This window comes from Alligator mississippiensis, chromosome 10 (genome assembly GCF_030867095.1).
Source record: "Alligator mississippiensis isolate rAllMis1 chromosome 10, rAllMis1, whole genome shotgun sequence".
In the NCBI taxonomy this organism is placed as follows: domain Eukaryota; kingdom Metazoa; phylum Chordata; order Crocodylia; family Alligatoridae; genus Alligator; species Alligator mississippiensis.
In genome coordinates this window covers 70,397,040-70,421,134 of record NC_081833.1, presented here as the reverse complement: position 1 = coordinate 70,421,134, position 24,095 = coordinate 70,397,040, and the positions used below count along the sequence as shown (strand labels likewise).

Below are 24,095 nucleotides of genomic sequence, written 5' to 3'. Positions count from 1 at the left end.
ACCCTAACTAGCTGGTACACAGGGAAAGAAAGTCCCAGAGCTCCCTAACAAACAAGACAGTCCTTCAGCAACAAAGGAAAAGAATAGCTATTTATAGATATTTCAAGAATAGATTTTCAACAAGAATAGATATATTCAAGAATAGATATTTTCAACAAGGTGGGTCTAGAAGTGACACCCGAGAGGTCCAGGGGAGGAGGGGCAAATATGCTTGATGATGGAGGAAGTAGCTGGACAAAGCAGGGTTTCTGCTTGGGAGCTAGAGGCTGAAGCAAGGGGACATCTGGGATATTTTGGGGTGTGCAGACTGGAGAGAGAATAGCTGAGCTAACTGTAGGGGTGCTCAAGGGGATAGTGTTGGGACAGGGAAAGCTTACCCCTTTGGAGGTAGGTAGGGTCTTCTTGCTGCCTTGTTTTGCTACTTGCATCTTGGGATGTACTCTTTCCCCTTTGGAGAGCTAACATCCCTTTCTCAGGAGCTGAACCAGATGCTGGCTCCTCGAGGAAGGTTGTAGACAGCCAGGGAGGGTCAGGGACCGAAAGGCTAGGGTTAAGGGCTGCATACCCAGGAGATCTGCACCCAGCAGGCACACGCATGGATCGGCTTGGCCACAGGTAACCTGACTAAGTCCCACTGAAGTCAAAGGAAACAGGACCAATCAGGCTCCAAATGCTTACAGCTGCAGGCTCCCTATTAACCATTAAGCACTACTTAAAACCAAATGACTTGTGCACAGCCCAAGGAAACATGTCAACCTCAAAATGAACCACGTAAGGCAACAGACTGCAACCCAAGAAAGAGAAGACTTCCATTTAGTCTAGTCAGCCTCATGCCAGTCTGGAAAGCCAAAACCCCAAAGACATTTTCAGGCTTCTAGTTTATGGATCATCCAGGCTTTTATGAGGTTATTTCTGTGGGGTTCAAGGGATTACTTTGACAAGCAAGGTATCCTCTTGATTCTGACAACTCATTCAAGTGGCTGCTCGATGGGCTTGGAGCCAGAAGGACCATCATTTACCGTGCTATTTCAGGATCTGAGCTGGACATGCAGTATAGTGGTCTGGGAAAGTGCTAAGAGCCAGAAATTCCTGGATTCCAACCCCAGCTCCACCCGGTAGTTGTACGCTTTAGGGGAAGCCAGCAAATGTCTACGCATTATTTCACTACAGCTGCAGAGGTGCCACCTGGGTTATCTGCACATCTCCCAGAGCTCTACCATAGCAGGGCATATACTGATAGCCCTAAATTTAGGCATAAAACTTTCGACTGCTTTATTTCTTCTCCACCGAGTGGCTAAGCAAAGAAATGCTTAAATAGATTGAGGACTGCAGCTGGAAAGGAAAAGATACAATAAGAATGTGCATTAGAAAGAGACAGCTTTGACCTGGCTAATAGGCCCCAAGTCTGAAAGACTTACTTATTTTCATCTATAATAAGATGAACTTCAAACATCACTTGGAAGCTGCATATCCGGTTATAGTCAGTAGACTCATGGTAGAAGAGGGTCTTAAAAGAGGATTTAAAGGAGCAGAGTTGTGGTTTTATGGACTCTTTCACAGAGTTCTGCTTTTCTAGAAAATATTGGCTGAAATGAATTGTTATATAATATGCAAACAAACTCTTGAACGACCTGGATTTTTTAAAACTTGGCTTTTAGCAAAGCACAGAAGCAGGCAGTCTGTCACACGGCTAAATTGCCCAGGTGACTATGGAAATAGAGCGCGGCCTGTCTTCCGAGTTGTACTGTCTCACATCTGGAGCCTTTGTAACTGTGTCTGAAATAATTTTGTGGCTTATGATCTTTGATAGGTCCACTAGACCACAGTGTCTCTCGTTAGATTTTACTGTCCTTATGAGTCAAGCCGTCCTCCACGCTGCATCTATGGTGTGGTTTGTAACATTTCGGAGGTGTCTGCAGTTCCCAAGGTGACTATGCATTTTCGGTCTGTGAGCAATGCCACTGCCCTCCGCTCTGCGCACCGCACTAATACCCAGGTTTCAAAGAAGGACACAATAGCTCGCATTGTCAGCCACGTTTGATAGTTAAATCACGGATTCTGCAAAACTCGAACCAGGCGACTGTCATCACTAACCACACCAGAGCCTATTTGCAAAAGGGAACTGAAGGCTTTTTAACTCTTCATCCAACAGGGATCACCTGCACCCTTTCCTCCGTTGCAAGGTTATGCACATCTCGTGTCAGATCAGGTTTCTCTCTCTCTCCAAAACAGCAACCGCCTCTGAAAAATTTTGTGATGCAAATGACCAAACTTTTTTTTTTTCTTTCTGAAAAACAGTTCCCAAATGCATGCAAATGATGTTGGCCGCAAGCAAAACCATCCTTTGTTTGTAGAGGGTCAGTCTGTATCTAAGCACAAACTTTTTTCCTTTTGGTCTGTCTATACCACTGAAGCTTTAGTCCTGCCCTGGCAATGAAACCAGCCTTGGTTAATGATACGCATGTACAGGAAGAAGAAGGTACCGTTTTCACATGCGGTCCTGGTCATTACATTGAAAACCTTTCACTCTGCACAGCAACACACTTTACCAAACATTTTATAATCTTTTCCAGCTGGGGATTTCATAATTTAAAAAAAAAAAAAAGCAGTAAATGTGAAAAGGTTATGGTTTGACATTAAAAACCCAAATCATCTTTACAGTGGAGTGGCAACTGTGAGCAGAGAGAGAGGTGGTTAGCCATGTCAGGCTGAGGTCAGGCAGAAGGAAGGGCAGGGTACCTTGGAGACTAACTTGATCGCTATAGTATAAGGTTTTGTAGGCTACAGCCTGCTTCATCGGATGCTATGAATGGACTCCTGTCTCAGGCACTGGTTCTCACCCTTTTCAGACCTCTAAGCAGACTCGCGGTGCCCCTTGGAAAATGCCAGCTCTTGGTTTTCTTTTTTTTTTGCCTACAGAAAAAAAACCTATAGAGCAGTTTCTCTGCTGTGAAGCACTGAGAAAAACCATAAGATTTCTATATGAAATCTACCCAGGTTTATCCTATGAATCATACTGTGCTAACATTGGATGGCATCCCACTGCACCCTGGAAAAGATACTGTGGCATCCTGATTGGAAATCACTGGTCTAAGGTGCCACCCTGCCCTGTCTTCTACCCTACTATGTCATTTTTGCATACATACAAAACATGTTGAAATACCAGACATTTTTATATATAAAACTAGCCCTTTCAATATATTATATCCTACTTATTATATAAAATTTCTATTTCTAATTTATATATATACATACACACACGTATGTGTATTTTCGTGTGTGTATATACGTGTGTGTGTATTTATAATATATATATATTTATAAAATATATATTTAAAATAAAACCTGGGATTTGGAGAATAAAATACCATCTGAAGTCAATGGGTGCCGTAGAGTCTCAGCACATACTGGGATCATATTTATGACCGAGCACACTACAAAGTTCACTTCGTTCTGCCCCTGTTTTACTCACTGACCATGACAGGAAGTCTGGCCTTTGTAAGTAAGTATTAAAGCACAGAGCAAATGAGCTGTTAAAGGGAAGAAATGATCCGAGAGCAGTTAAAGGCTACATATGTTCATCTTTTCATTTGACCACAGAAACCAAGCCCTAAATACTTAGCTGAAAAAAGAAAGAAAAAATGCATAAAGCACCTAAAAGTTCCATGAGCAAGAACTGGAAAAGTTCAGTTTCTAAAGAGAAAAACGTGATTTTTAATATCCCTTTGAAAAAGTTATTTTGTGAAGAACAAAAAAAGTGAATTTGCTGTTTACGGTGGGCTAACACTAAGCAAGCAGTCACCAGTCAGGATATGCACAGCAAAAGAAAAAGGAAGCGACAAACCATAAGCTTAAAGACCTCAACATGCTTTGTGTTTCCCATGCGTCTACACAAACAACATTGAAAGAAATTCAGATAGGCCAGAGAGTGATAAAAAACAAATAAGAGTTACTGATTTAAAAAAAAAAAATCAATCAAGGTGATTAAATTTAGCATTTGGTCAAAAAACAGCACTTCATTATTTAACACTTTTCAATAGGAAAATATGCAAAATATTCATCACTTTTTCCACAGGGGCATAGATAGCATGAATGCTTATTTTTAGTCTTTAGATCAGTTCTTCTAAATGGAGAAGAGATGAAACTTGTCCCCATCACAGCCAGTTGCCATCACTACCATTTTCAGAAACACCCCAGTGATTTCGACATCCAAGTCTAATGAGCAAAAGTGACTTTACCACTTTCGTAGAAGGGTAAGAAAAGGACCTTGTGAGGTCATCTAGTCCAGCGCTCTGCTCAAGGCAGGATCATCCCTCGCTAAACTACTGTAGCCAAGCATCTGTCTAACCCCATCCTCATGCATCTTGATTCCCAGCGCTGGACCCTTTCCCACCTGTCCACATCCTTCTTGAAGTGTGGGGCCTTTCAATGAGTCTTAGGTGGTAAAGGGCAGAATCCTATTTTACCACCAAGCACCTACATAACACTGATAGCCACATGAGTGCAATTTTTGGTGCTGATGCAGGGCTTAGTTTTCTTCCACTTGTGGCAGAAGAGGATAACCCAGGGGTGTGTGTACCTGCTGTAAGTAAAATAGAAGAAGACCCTCCCACATTTTAGCTCTGTAATGTAGCGGTTAGGGCACTTACCCATGTAGTGGGAGATCCAGATTTTAGGCACACCCTCACCCAGGTTCCCATGCATAGCTGTGCAAGCACGTGCAGAACAAAAAGGTGAGCACGTGCTGAAAAATCACACGCAGCTATGTAAGTAGCACTTAGGCACTTACGGGTTAAATAGGATTTGGTCATAAGCAGGGATCCTGGTTTTCTCCAATTTTCTGATTAAAAAAAAAAGTAACCCCAAATCTACATTTTCCCGCAATTAAAATGAAACATCGCTAATATATATCTATATCTATAGATTTAGCTATAGATCTATCTATATCTGTAGATCTACAGATATAGATCTACAGATATAGATATATATTAGCGATGTTTCATTTTAATCACGGAAAAACGTGGATTTGGTGTTGGGTTTTTTAATCAGAAAATTGGGGATCTGTTGATAGATAGATAGATAGATAGATAGATAGATAGATAGATAGATAGATAGATAGATAGAGGTGTTTCATTTTTATCAGGGAAAATGTGGATTTGGGATTACTTTTTTTAATCCAAGAACTGGGGATTTTTTTAAATCAGAGAAAACCAGGATCCCTGGTGGCTCCAGGTGATGCCTGCATGATACACTCACCCTGCTAGGCAGTGCTAATAATCAGCCTTTTCACAGCATTGCCCAGACATGGCAGGCCAGGAGGCAGACCCGATGGTGCAGATTAGTACATTCGAGGAGGCACAGTAGGTTTGCAGCACAGACATGCCCGAAATTGCTTCTGCAAATGGTACCAAAATAGTATAAATAGTGTTTTGCACACACCTCTGGGTCCTGGGAAGGTGCGCAAAGCCTAACTGTTGTCTTTTTGGATGTCCAGCAATAAGTGTTTTCAAACTACGAGGCACAAAAAAATAATTTTCAGAGAAAGGATTTTTACAATAGCATAACATTCATGAGCTATGGAGGCCTAATTGAAAAGAAATAAGTTAAATAAATCCCTACGCAATTAGGTCAGCACTTTCTGTGGCATTATGGATACAACTGCGTCGCCATCCATGAGAGACACCTGTCTTGTCAAATCTGATGGCTGCCCAATCTAGTATGCTATTACCCAATGGCCATCCTACACCTGGAATGCTGCTTTGTAGTGTTGCTCCAATACACCTTGTTAATCCAACTTTCACCTTGAAGTGCCAAACCGTCTGCCAGATAGACAAGTCACACAGGCAGAGGTCCCTATTGTGCAGTGTAATCCAAAAGGAGAATGGATCTGGAGGAAAAGAAATCTCATGAGCACAGCCAGCCGACAAGTAGCATTTGCCAGTAGCATTTTTATCCCAGGTTATTTCTCTACGTCGTTTCATTCAGTCTAAACTCAGCCTCAGTGTGTGAAAATCCCACCGCTCCTCCACAACGGAGAAAGCCTCTTTACCGAAATTCAGATTTCCCTCTTCTAGGCAGGACAGGAGCACGCTGCTTTTTACTCGGTGTTTCAATGCTGGGGAGGTGAGAACAACCAAGCCATTTAACTGCCTGGTTGTTTTCCACAATCCACCTCCTAATGCTTTGTGTAGGCCCCCAGAAAAGGCCACTTGCTGAATGGATGGCATGGTTTGAGATTTGTCTACAATGGATAAGGTGGTTTGAGATTTGTCGACTCTGGATTTAGTAACTGCCTTCAAAAATGTACGACCCGCATCACAAACAGTATTCACAGGCCACCACGGAAACGGGGAGACTGCGGCAACAGTTCTCCTTAACTAGAATTATTTTGGGGGTAAGCTACTAATATTATGTCCCTTTCCCAGGTGCATAAACTGAGGTGCAGAAGTATCACGTTAAATGACCATCTCATTTTAGTTAGCGTTAAAATCTTCTGCAACAGTCCCTTTCGACCAGAAATGAAGGAAGTAGTAGCAAGCAGGATACATACTCACACTGCATCAAGGTATTGCTGAGGCTGAAGAAAGAGGAAATGGTTACTGCATACACTGACACAAGCTAATTCAGAGAGCTTGTATTCCTGAGCGTGGCTACTCTTAGCCCTTGAAACATGTATGGTCTCTGGGGGTTCGCTTCTGTTACTCCCAAACCTGGGTGCTTCACTGTCAAAGACAGACAACAATGTTAGGAATATGAAAACCACAGCAAAGCTATGCCGCTGTCCTCCTTCCAAATGATCCTTGAATCTTTCCTCTGATGTGAGTGCTACCAAAAAAAAAGTGGCTTGACCACTGGCATATCGGGACCACTGCTTATCTTCCTAATCGCCGCTGTCCTTTCTTCCCATATCCAGTTCCTCTGTCTACTTATTGTTTCATCTTATACAGTTTATGTCTGTATGCTTTATGTCTGTACCCCACAGCTTTTGCTATGAGTTTCTACTGTTCTTCACGCAATGAGGCCCGGGGCTTTGATTTGGGCTCTGAGGGGTATTGCAATGCAAGTAATAAAGAGGATAAGAAAAAAAGAGGAGTTGGAGGCGCTCCTTCAACTCTGCTCCAAACAAAACAGGCTTCCCTGAGCTTCCAGTTGCTCCCATGTCCATGTAGGCCACAGAAGACAAACCAAGGGTTTGGGATGTGCAAAAGACAAAACCGGTGTCCAGGCAGTCCTCGGACTTATGACACAATTGGTTCCTGAGAACCACACCTTAAGCTGAAATGTTGCAACTTGGAACCGATTTTCCCATAGGAAACAATGTTATAAATGGGGGATTGGTTTCTGAACCAAGGCTTGATACTTTATTTTCACCAAAAATGACCCAGAAATTTGTACTCAATCCATTACAGATGAGTAACATAGCTACATTAATGGATTTATATTGTAAATAGCAATCATATTGACTTGGAAGGACTTCTTTGAGGTGACTTGGCAGGACTTTTTGAAAGGCTCCTGGTCAGACTTTTTGAAGGGCTCTTGGCTGGAGTCTTCTCAGGAGTCTTGGTTGCAGGTTTTTCTGGAGTCTTGTCTGCTTTCTTAAAGAAAGTGTCCAAGGAAGTTTGGACAGATGTTCTCCAGGGAGATGGGCGACGCAGCGAACTTGTTCACTGGCGTGGCGTGGCGTCAGATCAAGCATTGTAAAGTCAAAACTGATGTCAGAAAGTCGAAATAGGGTGTCAATTTATAGCCAGTGTAAGCGCAAAACGTTGTAACTTGGAACGTTGTAAGTCAAGGACCGCCTGTACCTGCAAACTCATCACGGGCCTGGCACTTGGCAGGTCCTGACAATAAAACTAGCGGCCGTGATGTGATGGAGGTTGGAAGAGGGGCACAGGGGAAAGAAAGATCTTTTAATAATCACAAGGGGAAACAAACAGCAGCCAAAAAAGACAGAAACCCTCATCTACAAAACCATCTTTCCTTTCGGCGTCTCTCTGGCTTCCTCCTCCTTCCACCACAGCACAGTCCCCTCACATGGCTTCAGTTGTTACCTTTCCTTGGGCGACTCCCATTGTCCTCTGCTCAGCCCAGCTTTGCTGGCCGTTATTTCCTACAGGCTCTTCTGCCAACTCTACACAATCAGAGCTCTTTCCTAAATATCTACTCCCCGTATGCTAAATGTCAGTAATTCCAGCACTGACCCCTCCAGCCCAGCCCAGACCTCAGCAAGCCGCATCCATCTCTGTACCTTTCTCCCACTACCAGTCCCATCTCTTCTTCCTTTCATCCCCAGCTTTCCTCTGAACTGCACTTGCCAACAGCCACCCCCTGACTCCTGTAACCAGTTTTCCTGCTACTTCACTTGCTGCATCCCAGTCCCAACCAAACACAATTACGTTTCAGAGTTGTCAGAGGACAAACTCTATGTATCCTATAGATCCGTTCATCAAGGGCCTATAGGACAGTACAAATACATACTGTTAGGAGCAAGTGATCCATCACCCTCTACACAGAAGGTGAAGGGGCTTGATTTTAAAGTCACTGTAGATTTAGACAGCTGAGAGTAGTGATAGGGCACCCAGAAGAGGGTTGATCCAGGTCACGGTTGTGGGATTGGGGGTTATTCCAAGCACTTGTTGCAAATAGCCAGTCAATGTGGGGAGGAAGGGGGTCCCCTCCCCAATGTTTTCTCCACTCCCTAACCCCAGACCTCAGTAGGAAGATGTGACACAGCCCCATTCTATAAATATTAACACAGCAGAAAATTAGTTTGCTTAAAAAAGAAGGGAAGAAATCAAGAATACCGAAAATCAGGCCTAGCTTCCTAGGTTCTAAAGGGAAAAAACAGATGAAAAAAAATTGCAGAAATTATTTTACAAAGGTAAGTCTGAAGCAGGCACTCAAAATTGCTAACCGGCCACAACAGACATAGAGAGACTCCACCTAACAGCCGCGGTACTTAATGCTGCGTTTGGCGATGGCAATAAGTGATGCTGGGTAGGACCAGGAGCACCCGTGCCACCTGTGTTCCAGTCAGGCAGCAACAGGTAGGAAGTTTGGACAAAGCCTCCCGTTACCCTCTGAGTCCCTGTTCATGAACCCACTCCATTGCCTTAAAATCTTTGCCTGCATGTATTTATTACACACACGAGTACACTTTCTCCACGTTGCAAGAAAGCACGATGAACTCATCGGAGTGTAAGTTCTCCTGGCTGTGAATCAGCAGTGGAAATCCAGGGAAAAGTCAATGCAACATGTTCCACTGAACCTAGCAAGTCACCAAAAACTTTCCCTCAAAGGAGCTCCATAAAGCAGCTTGTGGCATTAAAGGAATGAAATGGCTGTTATAGATCAGCTGTCCTAACTTCGGAAAAGGCCTCCAAAGTGACAAAGGATCATCTGACGTGCTATAAAAATACCGTGCAATAAGAGAGGGGACTGGGAAGAAAGGCTGTTTCTTAAGAGAGGTTCAGCTTGTTGTTCTGCATCCTGGAGAACTCAGCGAGAACGTACAAAATGGCTTGGCATGAAGAAGAATAGCAAGAAGGCTAAAAATCAGCCACGCATGGATGAACGCAGCCCCTTGCTGGCTCAGAGCTGGCTCAGACATTTGCATAACCCTCTGCAGTGCCACCTAAGGATGCAGATGTTGTTGCTGTTCATTTTAAGATGCTCAGGAAATCTTGTGTGCTGGACACCTGCTGTGAAAGCTTCTCTCACAAAGGTGTGACATTTCCTTCAGTCTAGTTTACAAATCCCCCATGAGCTCTGCAGTGCAGGTGGCAAGGGTCACCCTAAGAAGTCCTGCAAAAAGAACAGCAGTACCCAAACCTTTAAGGGCCCCATTGCACCTAACAGAGGAGCCCAGGGCAGGGAGCAGCTTGATTCCCAGCTGCTGACCTCTTGCTTTGCAACCAGAAGTAAGCCCTGAGTGTCAGCACAACAGAGAACGTGACCACAGAGGGGAAGCAAGGAGCTGATCTACCCAAGTCCCTGCTAATCTAGCTATGTAAGGGAAGGAACAGACATCACCCACACACACACACACACACATGTGCTTCTTATCAAGCTCCTTCTGGGCCTGGAGAAACTGAGCTTTAGACACAAAAAGCGTCCATCAGGAAGGCAAGAAAATCCAGACTGCACAAGAGGATTACAAAAAAGGTTTAGTACAAAGACTAGAAACTTCAAGGCCTTCAGCAAATGCATGGGCACATTCAGGAGTTCTCCTGAAATGGGTGCAATTGCACACCCAAGGGAGTGAGGCATGTCAGGAACACCTAAATCCCCTGCATGAGCTCCCGACATCCTTCAACCCTGCAGCGGGGAGGGCGTAGGAGCCACTGCCAGGCTGTTCCCTCCGCTCTTGTGCAGACGGGCAGGAAGCAAGGGGAACTGGCACGGGGTGGCAAGGACGCTGTTCCGGTGCAGTTTTCCCCGCTCTCGTCTCTCCTGCTGCAAGGGGAAGCAGAAACGCGAGAGCAGCAGGGTGTTCCTTATGCAGCGCAGATTGTGAAGTTATCAGCCAGCCCTGGGAACTTTTCCTCCCCCAGAAAGATGAAGGGATGAAGCAGCAGGCTCATCCCCACCAGGCTAACAGGCAAACACATCCAGCCAGATCCTCAGTGGATCAAAACCCGTGGGGCTCTAGCAAAGTCGAAGGATTTACTTGATTTCATGTCAGCTGAAAACCTGGCCCTGGGATCTTTCACTGACACACTTCCTTCCAAGGAAATACAAAGAATGTGTAGGTTTGAGTCAAAGAAACCCCAACAGAGGCTTCACCAAAATCTATTCCTATTAGAAAATTCCCTTTGCACAGAGTGGTTTGAGTATTTGGGATGGCAATGTGAAACCCTCGCTCAGTCAAACGTGCAGGCAAGGTATTACACCGGGGCAAAGCTGTAAATCCCAGTGCCTGGGGGGCGGCAAACAGAGGTGGTTTGACCCAGCGGTTCCCAACCTTTCTAGATTCAAGGGGGGAGAGGGGAGGAGGAGAGGCAGGGCCTGAACCACCATGTGCTTATACCTCCTCAAGCCCCGTGGCCCCGCGGTGAGAATGGCTGGTCTAGCCTTTGTGTGTAGCCCAGTTTGTTACCACTTTGAAGACCTGGGCCTTCAGGCTCTCCGGATCATCTCCCCTCTAAAACCAAGGATAGCTTCTTGCATTTGGCTGAGAGAGTCATAGCATCTCTGCTACTCCATTTAAGATGTTACAACACGTCAACAGAAGCAACTACAATCAGTCCTTTTCCATATACGCCAGTACAGTTGCACTTGTCCATCCCCTCCTTTTGTGGGCACCACCTCTTTTAGAGCACGACTGGCTTTTTGAGGCTCACAGTTTTTAAGCCACAAGCAACACAACAGTAGGTCCTCTTGTGCCAGATTAAGAGAGTCCACCCAGGGAGTATAAATGTAATGCTAAAAATTCACATGCTACTTTTATACCAGTATAACTTTCTCATGCAGACGAGCCCTTAGCACATATGCAGAGGTACTGCCTGGAGGAGTGCATTTCTTTAGGACAGAGATGAAAATGAGGCAAGCGTGTGCACCAGAGTGCAGGAAGGACAAGAGACCACAGCTACCCATCCCACGTGTGTATGTACACAACAAAAGCTTACCAACTGTTACAAAAATAACCTGGATCCAAGTGCTGAGCAAACTCGCTCCCACCTTTTTCTGTTCATTCGGTTGTTGCTTAAATCATTTCCACAGAAGCAAATGTAGATGAACAGGAAAGATCACAAAGTTGAACTACATGAAATTCCAAAGGCTGATCCAAAAAAATGAGAAACAAAATGAAGAAAGGAGCAATTATTAACAGCAGGGGATTTTAGCACGGTGCAGAGTGACAGGTGGAGGAAGAAGGGAGGAAGAGAAGGTGACTGGTGAGCTGAACTGTGCGTTTCAAAATATAACAGCAAAATAACCTGTAAAGATTTCATGTGCAGGAGTGGCAAATCATGAGATGTCTACACATATCCCTTATTTATGCAACTGTACATTTGAACGGCTATTGGAAGAAAGGAGGAAAACCAACAGTGGTACAAAACCTTAGCTACTGTAGGAGAGACAGCAGCAATGTTGAGCACATTGTTTGGGGGTGGGGGAGTGGGGGGAGGAAGACACATAACAGCTGCCATCCCACTTAAAAAACTCAGAGCTAGCATGCAAACTATGTAAAACAGCGATAGATAAGATACCCAAATAAACAGCAGAGCGGCATGTTCTTACGGTAAAGAATGACAATGAAGCTGTTTAGCATTAGGCTATCCATAGGAACGGATACGCCATTGTCCAATGACTTAAATAAGGAATGCAATGATTTACAAAACCATCCTTTGAATTTCTGAACACACCTCTCACAAGCACTGCTGCCAACTGCCCTCCCTGCACAGCTCTACCTGCACCTTGCAAGTGGTACCCGGCCACATTTACTCTAAACACGTTGTTCTGGGATAACTGTGGGTCCAGCCTTGCAGTCTTTACTCTCATAAAACTTAATTCCTGCAAGATCAGGAAACAACTACAAACTACACCTGCATGTATCTCCTGTGCTTCCCACAGTAAATCACATAACTCCTTGGTTTTGGTCTTAATCCACTAACTGCAATACAGAAACTCCCATTGACTTCAAGGCCTAAATGCTTAAGACTATTTATTCTATTCCTCCTACAGTTTACATTAAAAATACTAAATATCCATATCCTGGGTACCTCAGACTATGGAGTTTGCGACCAACCAGTCCTGGGCACTGTACAGTCCAAGCGATGAGTTGCCAGGGATCTTAGCAGGCTGTCAACAAGCTTCACTTAAAAATGTATAATCGTACGTATAACATTTTCTGAGCAAGCATTTGTTGCTTTTCAACTGATCCTACATTTATAGCAAATGTCAGAAGGGTTTCAATACTCCGCTCTAGAAAACTACTGATGGTCAGACAACAGAAAGAGAAAGCATTGGTGGATGCTATGTGGCATTATCCCAAGCTTCAGCACAGCACTAACCCCTTTAACTCTATATCTTCCACTCGGCTACTTTATCTTGCTTGTTAGGTTAAATTTCTGCCCGCTGGGCCAAAACATAGGGAGTCTGTACCAACATACTAGCAGGCCATTTATTCTTAATAATTGGTTCAATATTTACAGGATTTCAGAAGTTAGAGATGGGAAAGAGATCCATCGTGCCACTAAGTTTATCAGGGTACTCTTTATCTAAAAGGCATAACTCGTACAACATCAATATTAATATTTGAGACTGTATTTCAGCATGTTTAAGATAAGCTGTTTGAATGTCCCAGGTATAGGTTTTTTTAAACAACATTAACACAATCTGTCACTGAATCTCTGAATCTGTGAGCAAGCTTATATACAAGCACATACATTATGGCAAGCACAGTTATTATCACAAGGTTGATAGGCTCTCCACACTCTAGCTCCATAGAAATAAAAGTTGTACTTTTATGGATGGACTCTGAGCGCTAGCGACATTTAACTACTTTGCCACATAAACTTCAGATTCATAAGTTTCTTCCTATTCTTTCAACAAAACACAAATCTACAGGCCTATTTTGTGAAAAGAAGCAATGCACAACTTTCAATTAAACCGGGTTTCCTTCCTCTTAAGTAGAAAATGTCGGCAAGTTACAACTACAAGAACTCGTATTTCCAGCAGATCAAATCCAATCTGTCGTGAACTGAAACAGACACTTTTCAGCACGTTCGACAGAACTAATCCTGCATTTTTTTTTTTAAATAAGAATTCAATTCTTATGTCTATGTTTTGGGGTACTCCGTACAGGCAGGTGAACGGTTAGACAATTCATCGTTTAACCGATAAGCCCAGTGACAACCGGTTATAGCAGGGTGGGCAAAATGTGGCCCGCGGACTGGATACGGCCCGCCAGGCCATTCTATCCCTAAAAAATTTAGAAAATTAATATTCATCTGCCCCTGGCTACCTGTCATGTGGCCCTCCATGGCTTGCCAAAACTCAGTAAGCGGCCCTCCACTCAAAATAATTACCCACCCCTGGGTTATAGCTTAATGGATATTGTTTAGCATGGGGCAGGGAGCAGTCTGGCGGGGAAGGGAAGCTGCACGGTGCCCCAGCAGAGCTGGAAGGCAGCAGGGCAGGCAGGAGGGAGAGAGGAGGGGAAAGCAGGGTCTCATACCTATACTTAGGCTCTGCAGATCCCAGTGCAGCTGCTTGCAGCCTCCCTGCTGCCTGCTACTCTGGGCAGGCCCCTGCTGCCCGCCATGGAGCCCAGGCTGCTTGCGGCAAGCAGTGGCTGCACTGGGGCACGTGAAGCCTCGCTATTAGGTACTAGTCCCCCTTCCCTCCTATTCTGCCGTCCGGAGCACAGCTCGAGTCCAGCACCATGGCGCCCATCCACAGACCAGGGCCTGGCAGGGGCAAGGTGGAGGTAAGAGAGGGTGCAGGGTGGCTCCCTCAGGCCTGTGGCTCAGCCTTGCAGTGCACCCTACTCACCCACCCCATCCCATCTGTGCCTGGACCCAGGCCTGGAGGGGATCTGTCTGCCTACCCACCCGGCTCATTGTAAGGCACGGCCCCGGGGAGCCACTGGGTCCGCACCGCACCTTGGGGGGCTGGAAGCATCCCGCTGGTGCCGGGCCAGAGGACCCCACATGGGCAGACAGGGGCTTTCCATACCGATTGTTTAACTGCTGTAAATACAACAGATTAAACCAATACATTATTAATCATTATTTACATCCCTGACTCCATATCCTCAAACTCCCGGCATTACAAGAAGTCACTTAGATGCTTGCGAAGTAGAAGCGCTGCTGTGTAACTTGCCTACACAGCAAGAGAAGCAGCATTCTCTCACGAATAAGTCACAGGACTCAAGTTATAGCCATGACTGCTACTGACTCATTTTGCACCCACAGGCAAGACACAAGATGCCTCTGTTCCTCAGTTTCTCCATGTCTAAAATGGGGATAATGTTGCTTAACTACCTTTGCAAGCTGTTTTGAAAGAAGGGTGTGAGAAGAGCTATATAAATAAACAGCATTATTATTATGCACAAAGAAACAATGTTAAAGAAGAGATCCCAACGTTAGGAAATTCCAGATTTCCGTTTTCTATGCATCCTTAATTTGGCCCCTTTGAGTGAAGTCATTATGACACTGTTTTCAATGATGTAATCGCACACTGTTTTTCTTGCCCATTATACAAATTTCATCTATTTAGCAATTATTCACTAGTTTGTTTTACCTTCCTTTCTTGTTTAATCTCATGTTAGACCTTACCTACTGAACAGTATTCAAACCCTGTTCTCACGACATAATTATTAACATCTTCATGGACTTTTGCAACGGGTTCTCCTCACTGTGGAGTATGAACTTATTACCCCAGCATCCTGTGAGGAAGGTGGGTTTCTCCCCATTTTACAGATGGGAAAACTGAGGCACAGAGACGTTAAAATCAAAGCATCCATGGAGTCTGAGACACCCGGGCCCTCGCTCTTCTGAGTACGTAGCACTGCAGAACACATCTTACGTTCAAACCACAGCTCTCACTGAGCTCTGCTGCAGCTGCAAGCGCTCACCACATTTGCATATCAGGCTCTTTCCCTTCTTCCCCATCAATGTAACACCCTTGTTCCCATTACTTCCTAGCTCAGTCTTCTCTCTTCTGGCTTCATTTCCTAGTCCCATATTCATCTAGGCAGACAGTCTCATCTCCTGAGGCTTTTCATTCAGTCCTCCCATATTCCCAGTCCTCCTCCAGTCTCGGTTTCCCCCCACTCCATCTGCCAACTCCTTCTCGGTCGCCTTGCCCAGCCAGTCCTAGGCATCATCATGCAAAATCCCAACCACCAGAACCAGATTCCCGATCCCTCATAGCTTCAGGCACAGTTTCTGTGCTGCTCCACACCCTTCATGCTAATCCACTCCTCCATATTTCCAACCCCTGTCATAGCTCTACTCCCATTAGACGTTCGAAGGAACCTTCCTCCTCCGTGTTGCATGGGGCCAGCAAGGAGAGACCTGAACTAGAACCAGACCTTGGATAAATCAGAGCAGATTTTCATGGGAATGGCCAAAGACCCATCCCAGCCAAAAAAGGTTTCCTCCCTGACAAATATCAAGTCCCCGCTCAAAAATAGATGGGGACTAGAAATTTTGAAAGACAAAACCAACAAGGCTGCCAGGATTTTTACTTTTTTCTGAACAGGCATTTTTTTGTCCCCAACCCTCTTCTCACAAATGACTGGATGTCTCACAACACAATAAAATAAAATCAGGCTCAAGCAAGCAGACATTCAAGTATGGAAAATTGAAGGCCAAACTGTTGAAATTTGACAAAGTTAAATTTAACTAAAAATCAGATCTAATAACAGGAAGTGCCAGGGAAGTTTAATAATAAGAACTCTACTAGCTGAGCCTAAAACACAGACTTCATCTCAGAGCAGCTCACAAATACTTAAACCTCGCAAAGTACCATTAACTATCATTATATCATTGTATATCAGCGGGATATCACTCTCAGACCAGCATAAAATCAGACTTTGGTTTCCTTACTTGTATAATTTAAAATATTCTCAATTATTAAAGAAAAGAAAATGGGGGGAAAGCATTTATTCCCACTAGCTGTGCTTCACTCCAACCGGACGTGAAACTAAACTTATCAGTTTCCCTGACGCTGCAGTATCAATCACTACCTCGTTGGTGTACACTGAAAATGCACTACATTGTATTTTCTAACTTTGGCCCATAAATGTTTTCCACGACGATCTGAAGGTCCACGTACCACTGGAAACATGGGCCAGGATATCTCATTTTACAAACCTGTTCAGGATCAACACATTTATGCTTCAATTCTATTTTAAATGTAACTTTTCAAAGTGCGTGTTTTCTGGAAGGATTATTTAGATTGTCTAATTGTCACCCATCTCTCCTACTGTTGCAGCTCCTATAATCGTTTTAAATTGCCACAGAATGAAAATAAGATATCCAAGGGTATTTCTCCACTACAGTCACAGAAACCTCATCAACCAGAGCGGGCTTTAAATTAACTCCCTTGGTCGCTGTAGCAGTCTAGTATCAGCAACGTTTGACTCCGCGCAAAATATTTTCAACCTGCTTCTCTGGCAGGTTTTGCAGTCCTACTGAGCTCCTTGCTGCCACAATCAGATTGTTACCAGTACTGAGCTAGGAGGTTTAAAGCTATCACTGAAATGTCAGTGCTACACTGGAGTGGAGACAATCACCAATATAGTGGCAACCATTAATCCTCCTGGATCATGGTGTATGCACGAGGGCCACCTGGCCCTTTGATGCACATGCCTAGGCAGGAATTTTTGGAAGAGCAGACCTTCCGTCAGGCCACTGAGACAGAATCCAAAGACCAAACTGAGTCCAGCTGTTTGGTGTAGTTGTATAGGTGCCTGGGAATCAAACCCAGGTCTCCTGTGGGATAGACAAGGGTGCTACCACTGAACCACAGGGGACTCCTCCCCACTGTGGTAGGGTTACTCTATCTCTGGACTGCAGATAAGGTCGTCTGGCCCTCCATCTCTAGAAATTGCTGGACCAGTCTTCATAGTAAGATACGAATCATGCTACATACAAACAGCCAAGAGTTCAGCATCTATTATGCAGCAAATTGTGGTTTTCACCATTACAGAAGCATGCACTGCATTAGCAAAGTATATGCACCTAACACTATCCAGTCAGAGATCTCCTAAGGTAACACCAAGAAAAGTTACACAAACCTGGAAATTCTCTATTATAACCTCAATCCTGACAATTTTAATCCACCTGCTTAGAGGCTCACTGAGGTCAGTAAAACTAACCAGGCAGATGCCAGCCAAACCCGGACCTCTCCCTCTGCACAGCAAGAAAGTAATTAAGTGGTAATCCACAAAAGCCTTGGTACTAAAGCACTTGGGAATTTACTTCCTCTTACCTTTTAATCCCTGTTTGTTGGCAGCATCCTTTGAGTGTATGCATTAGTGGATAATAACAGATTACCTTCTATACCCAGAAAGGGTTTGTTTGGGGGTTTTTTCCCAAATCAGGACTGAAAATCACCTAACCCTGACTATAAATTGATCAGTCCTGATAAAGAAAAACAGCCAGTGGTTTTATGCACAACAATCCTAGATGGAATGAAAGTTTCATTGGGTTTCTGTTGGGTTTTTTTAGGGAGGGGGGGAGGCAGGGGAAAGGGCTCCCAAAGCAAGAGCTCCTAAGTCAAGTTTCAACACATTATTTTTTTATTTAGGCGTGTTTGGGTTTTTTTTAATTTTGGGGGGCAAGTTCTACAACACCTGATCACGTGCAACAGCCCTCGCTTGGTAATATTCCCATGGACTCCAGTAACACTATTCACGTACGAGGTAATGGATCTGGTTCCAAAGCCTGAGTCTGAGAACAAGTCACTGGAAAGAAAAGCACGCCGGCATCATTAACATTAGCAATCATCAAGGATGCAGGCCTAATTAGCAATACTTTGTCTACATTTCAGTATACCAGGAGTGTTTACAGCAAGAGATTTTCACTTTGCTTCTTTTCAGCCAAAACCATAACTAGATTGACGAAGGCTCATTACATCAGCCCTGGACATTAGCAATCAGCATTAATAAACTCCGCATTCTGGCATGCCTTGCAGATACTCACAGAAACCCTCAATCTTGTCAGCTGTCTTGCTCCAAGCTACCTGTCTGGTTTCCATTATGACTTGAATGGTCCTTCTTTCTGGGTTAGACTTCTTGAGACTGTACACGGTCATAACTGTTCCCAGCTCCAGGGTCCTCTTGATCTGGCTCTTCTCATACTCTGGGAGCGCCCCATAGTCTATGCTTTTTCTGGGCATTTTTAAATCAAAGCTTTAATCACACCAATATGTTCCCGATGTGCTGGGGAAAAAAGTGATAGAAAGGGGAAAAGTTAACATTGAAAACAACTTTATTTGTATTCAATTAAGGGGATAAAAACAACCCCAGAGGATCATTGTGCATCGCTGCTCATCAGATATAAGCACAAGTCACATCACAGCTATCTGGTTAACCTGGACAGTCTGATTTGGGCTAAATGTCCTGGAAAAAAAAGTGGTTTGCTGGAGGAATCAGTGCTCCTTTCATTAGTGTGGCATGATTTGGAAGTCCTGGGAGGAGCAGGCTTGGTTGGGAATGAAACACAGCTGCAACTCCCCAACCTGATCAGCACTGTGCTCCCTCTCTCCTGCTGCCACACAGTGTTCCCCAGTGGCTTAAAGCAAACCCTTTTGGCCCAAATGTGCTCCCCTCTCCTCCCAAAGCAGGCAGGAAGGATGGGAACAAACGTGCAAACAAGGAAAGAGAAGGGAAATACACAAAATCCCTGACTTGTCCATGCACACCTGCACAAACACAGGCCTCCATCTGTAAAACCTTATGTGCAATAGCAGGCAGGAGGCTCAACATTATATATGACTAGGCTCTGCAAAAATAAAGGTGAGTTGGAAAACCTACTGAATATAAGCAGGGCTGTGACATACTGTCCTTGTGTGCAAGGAAACAGCACCAAAAACTAAAGGAGATGCAAGAGAGGACTGGGCCTGGCTCATACTAAAGAAAACTGCTTAGAATAAAAGGTCAAGAGTTTGTGTGGGGATGTTCAGGTCTATCTCGAAGGTGAGATCTACACTTCTGCTGGTGCAGCCATCCTGGTTTGTGGTGTTGGGTTTCCTGCAACCTCTCTGTGCCTACAAAAGACACAGTGGTGTCAATGCACCTATACAGCACAAAACTGCCCTTTCTCACTGGCTGATCAAGCCTACAAGCCAGACAAGCAAAAATACTGGTTTTTGCCAATACAGGAGTTACATTTACATGAGGTTCATCTTCTATCACTATCTGCAAGCCTTAGTACAGGCACATCTAAAACGTAGGTCCGAGCTGTACAGCAGTCAGTGGAGCCCATGTCAGCTGTCAAATGGCTGTTCCATACAAGGCACATCCAGAGTCCTTTCATACCACATCTTGAACAGCTACAGAGACGTCTCATCAACACCAGGATGTGAGAAAAGCTCCAGATCCTTCATATAACAACTCTATTTTAGAGGGAGACCCAGAAGTTTCGCTAGAGGATCCAACATGGTCTCAACCTGATGAACTCATTATCCAATGGACAAGTGTCCGCAATAAGCTCCTTTCCTTTGTGTGGCCTCGCCTTATCCGGACAACAAGTACCTTCCCGATGAGACCCGGTTCTCTCCAAAAAGCAGAACTGCTTTTCTAAATGTATCAGCATGATTTAATAGGGAGTGGTATTCCTCTGAAACTGCACGTAGCTACATTTTTGGAGAGACATGAAGAGACACCAAAAAGGGATCAGCTTTTTTCCGTCAGATCACTGCTCAACTTCTCTTCCTATAACCTGCCTCTCGTTGTAGCACGCAAGCACGTTTGATATCCCGTGTGAGTTTCTAGGAGTTTGACACGCTAACTGAAAGATGGGAACTTAAAAACCAGGATATTGCTATTATTTCTACTCCTGCAAGAAATCCCCAAGCTCTTTTTATAACCTAGGCACCAGGGCACAGCATCTTAGATCTGGTAGAACAGGTATCTGCAACTGATTCAAATTTATCCAAAAATTTTCCACTCTTAGAGACATGATCCTAAGCTATGAGTCCGGACTTTCCCCAGTGCATAGGCAGCCTCTGAATTACCATGACGAAAGCTTCAATTATTTCTAATTGGGATAAGTCTTGTCCCTGATCTTGCCCATAAAGAAGTTCTGAAGGGTCACTTGCAGGGATCTCTGATCTCTATGTAAGAGGTCCAGGAAAGACCAGACGTGACAGCTAGTATTGCTGCTGCTCTCCCATGACTGCAAGCAGAGAGACAAGTGACTGAGGCCTGATGGTGATGCAAGAAAAAGTGCCATCACGGGCCAGAATCTCGACTGGTGTAAATAGCCAGAGCTTTGTTTAAGTCAGCAGAGCGAGGGCAGTCACTAGCCGGGCTTTGGTAATCGCCGGGCCCTGAAAGGGGGATGACCGTCCACAAGGGACAACGTGAGCGCATACCAATACTGCGATAAAAACCAGCCTTTGCACTGTGAAGGCGTCACAGACACGTGGTAACTGCATCTGCACACAGTCCGCTCTCCTCTCACATCTGCGACAGGGGACACGTTTCAATTTAAGACAGCCCTCGACTGGAGAAGCCAGAGAGGGCACAGGAAGCAAAATGCACATGCCGCAGCTCCTAGAAACGTGAACACGGGGGGGTTTTTGCGTCTCCCAGATATTCTTGCAGCAGCAGACCAATGCCACCCTGGGTCGCCCCTCAGCCTCGTGCACAGGAAGGACACTCTGGTGCCAATCCTGTCATCCAGGAGCGGAGGAGGAAGTGTGTGCAAACGATACGAAGTAGCAGTGACTGCTGCAACATCTTTCCCAACCACCCTCCCAGGCCAGAGCCCCAGAGCAGAAGGCAGTAAACGCACTTGAGCACTAGCCACTGTCTCCTCCGCTTCTCCTTCCTCTCTCCTCAGTCCAGCACTTTTCACTGCGAACACTTTCAGTTTCCACACTGATAATCAATTTAATCGCGCTGCTTCTCACTTCCCTTTTGCAACCTCTTCCTAATTCCCCCCAGCCACCATGTCCTGACCGGCTCCATGCTGATCATCCTTCAGGCCACTTCTTTGTTATCTCTCGTATTTACCAGCGCTGGCTAAGTTTTATAATCTCACCATTCACTTCTTTCCACGGCGCCTGGTCTGCCAACCTCCCCCCGGTTCTTCACTGAAGTCGCTCTTTATGACTCCTTATAGTACGCCGGTAGAGAAAATAGTCTCCTTCCTGTGCTGCTGCCCTCTATTATATTGCCTGTGGTACATCGTAAATCCGGCAGAGCAACAAACAGGTCACAGTCCATTGCTTTCAAAGTATTACATAGGTGTCCAGCACCTACTTATTAATGCTGGAGGCACATAAAAGATGAGTGGAAAAATTCCCCTCTTAACTCTCATGGAAGATCTTCAGGGAACAAGTGGCCAATTATTTAAAGGGTCATTGTATAGGCAGAGCGGAGCTGGAAGTGCAATTTATCCTTTCGTCTCCATAGGACTAATCACATAATACATGGGTTAAATCACTCTGCATTCACATCTAATGATCTAGTCATAACCCCTTCTGTTACAGCATCTTCAAGTGACAGAAGATAATAGGGAGAAAAATCATCAAAGGAAATCCTGGGTCTGGATTTGGTTTTCAAAAATTAACTAATGCTCTAACTTTTTTTTTTTCCCCTCCTTCATTAAGATCCGCATTATTATGGATCAGGCTGCATTTCAGATCTGCATCGCTGACCCATGGCCAGCTGTAAAGCCTGACTTCTGAATAAATGCCCTTCGTGCAACAAAACGCAGACCTGAGCCGTAGGAAAGGACAAGCTATCCGTAAACTGAAATCTGGCTAATGTGTCCGCGCAAGGGACTTACCAAATGCCAAGGCTTAAGAGAAGTGGCCTTGAAACAGAAATGGAGAAGCAGCGTTTGAAGGATGGCTTGGGGTTGTCTCTTAATACAGGAAACCGTCTAGTGAGAATAGTCCCTCGTACAAAGTCTGTAGCTGGTACGGTAGGCTTCACGCATGTCCACTCTTAACTTATTTCTGCGGTTTAAAGTACTGATAAAATAGGGTGTTTTCTGCACACAAAAAGCTATGTCAAAGTCTTCCCCGGCCTTGCCATCCTCAGTCCCATCACAACGTAAGAATCTGTGTTTATAACCGACCCTCGCCCCCAGCGTCCAAGTACCTCAAAAAACGGACGCAAGCATCCAACACCCTTCTTCTGCAAGGCAGCGTTATCACGCTTTCACAGCCGCGTACTGAAAGGACAGGCATGGCTCGCGACTTGTCCCCCCCCGGTCGCGCAGGGCGAGCTGGAAAGACCCCCGAGGCTCCCCGTTCAGGTACACCCCCACGACGGGCCCCGCGTGCCCACCACGCCGCAGCCCGCACGGTGAAGCGCGAGCTCCCCAAAAATACAACTCAGCCTGTGGCACCCACTGCCCCGGGACACCCGCACCGCGCCCGGCGACAGCGCGACCCTCCGCTCTCCCTGGCACAGACAAGAGCATCCGATTTGCTCAGGACTTTAAACCCACGTGCACGAAGCTGGGATGCTTGCACATGCATGAAGCCAGGAAGCGCGGACATGCATGCAGCTGGGACACGTATGAAGCCTATAAGACACCCGCTAGACTCGGTCCGAGACGTGTCGCTGGAGGGACGCGGTGCCCCACGCCGCCCGCCCTGCTCCCACCCCGGCCCCGGCCCCGGCCCCTCACCTCGGCCGGCCCCGCCGCTCCGCCGCGCTGCTCCCGCCGCCGCTGTCGCGCGGGGAGGAGCGGGGAGGAGGCGGAGGCCGCGGCCATGTGACCGCCCGGGGCGGGGGCGGGTGGGGCAGCGCGGGCGCCCGTCGCGCGACTCCCGGACCTGGGGCCGCAGCGCAGCGCGCCGGGCGGGGCTGCCGCAGCTGGGGGGGGCGTCTGCCCCTGCTGGCACCGCTCTGCAGGCGCCTGGGAACGGGGTAAAAGTGGGGGTAAAGCTTACACCGCTCTCTGGAGACACTTGCAAATGGGGTAAAAGTGAGGGTAAAGCTTACACCACTCTCTGGAGACACTTGCAAATGGGGTAAAAGTGGGGGTAGTACTTAACCCGCTCTCTGGAGACACTTGGAAATGGGGTAAAAGTGGGGGCAGTGCTTACCCCGCTCTCTGGAGACACTTGGAAATGGGGTAAAAATGGGGGTAAAGCTTACACCGCTCTCTGGAGACACTTGGGACTGAGGTAAAAGTGGGGGTAGTGCTTAACCCGCTCTCTGGAGACACTTGGAAATGGGGTAAAAGTGGGGGTAGTGCTTACCCCGCTCTCTGGAGACACTTGGAAATGGGGTAAAAGTAACGGTAGTGCTTACACCGCTCTCTGGAGACACTTGCAAATGGGGTAAAAGTGGGGGCAGTGCTTAACCCACTCTCTGGAGACACTTGGAAATGGGGTAAAAATGGGGGTAAAGCTTACACCGCTCTCTGGAGACACTTGGGACTGAGGTAAAAGTG

General features: G+C 45.7%; 1 protein-coding gene across 3 annotated transcripts in view; it reads right to left on the bottom strand.

Annotated features, from left to right (window-relative positions):
• Nucleotides 1-23,369, bottom strand: part of PLCG2 (phospholipase C gamma 2) — an 84,717-nt gene extending 61,348 nt beyond the window's left edge. The window contains exons 1-2 of one of the 3 annotated variants that reach the window (XM_059713900.1): nucleotides 23,325-23,369; nucleotides 18,657-18,895 (exon numbers count right to left, since the gene is read on the bottom strand). In XM_059713900.1, the coding sequence (XP_059569883.1) occupies nucleotides 18,657-18,852 (196 nt within the window). In that variant the 5' untranslated portion in view covers nucleotides 18,853-18,895; nucleotides 23,325-23,369. Of the gene's footprint in view, nucleotides 1-18,656; nucleotides 18,896-21,722; nucleotides 21,827-22,472; nucleotides 22,796-23,324 lie in introns of those variants that run through there. The other 2 variants (XM_014609279.3, XM_019488222.2) reach the window with 2 other exon arrangements.
• Nucleotides 23,370-24,095: the final 726 nt, after the last annotated feature.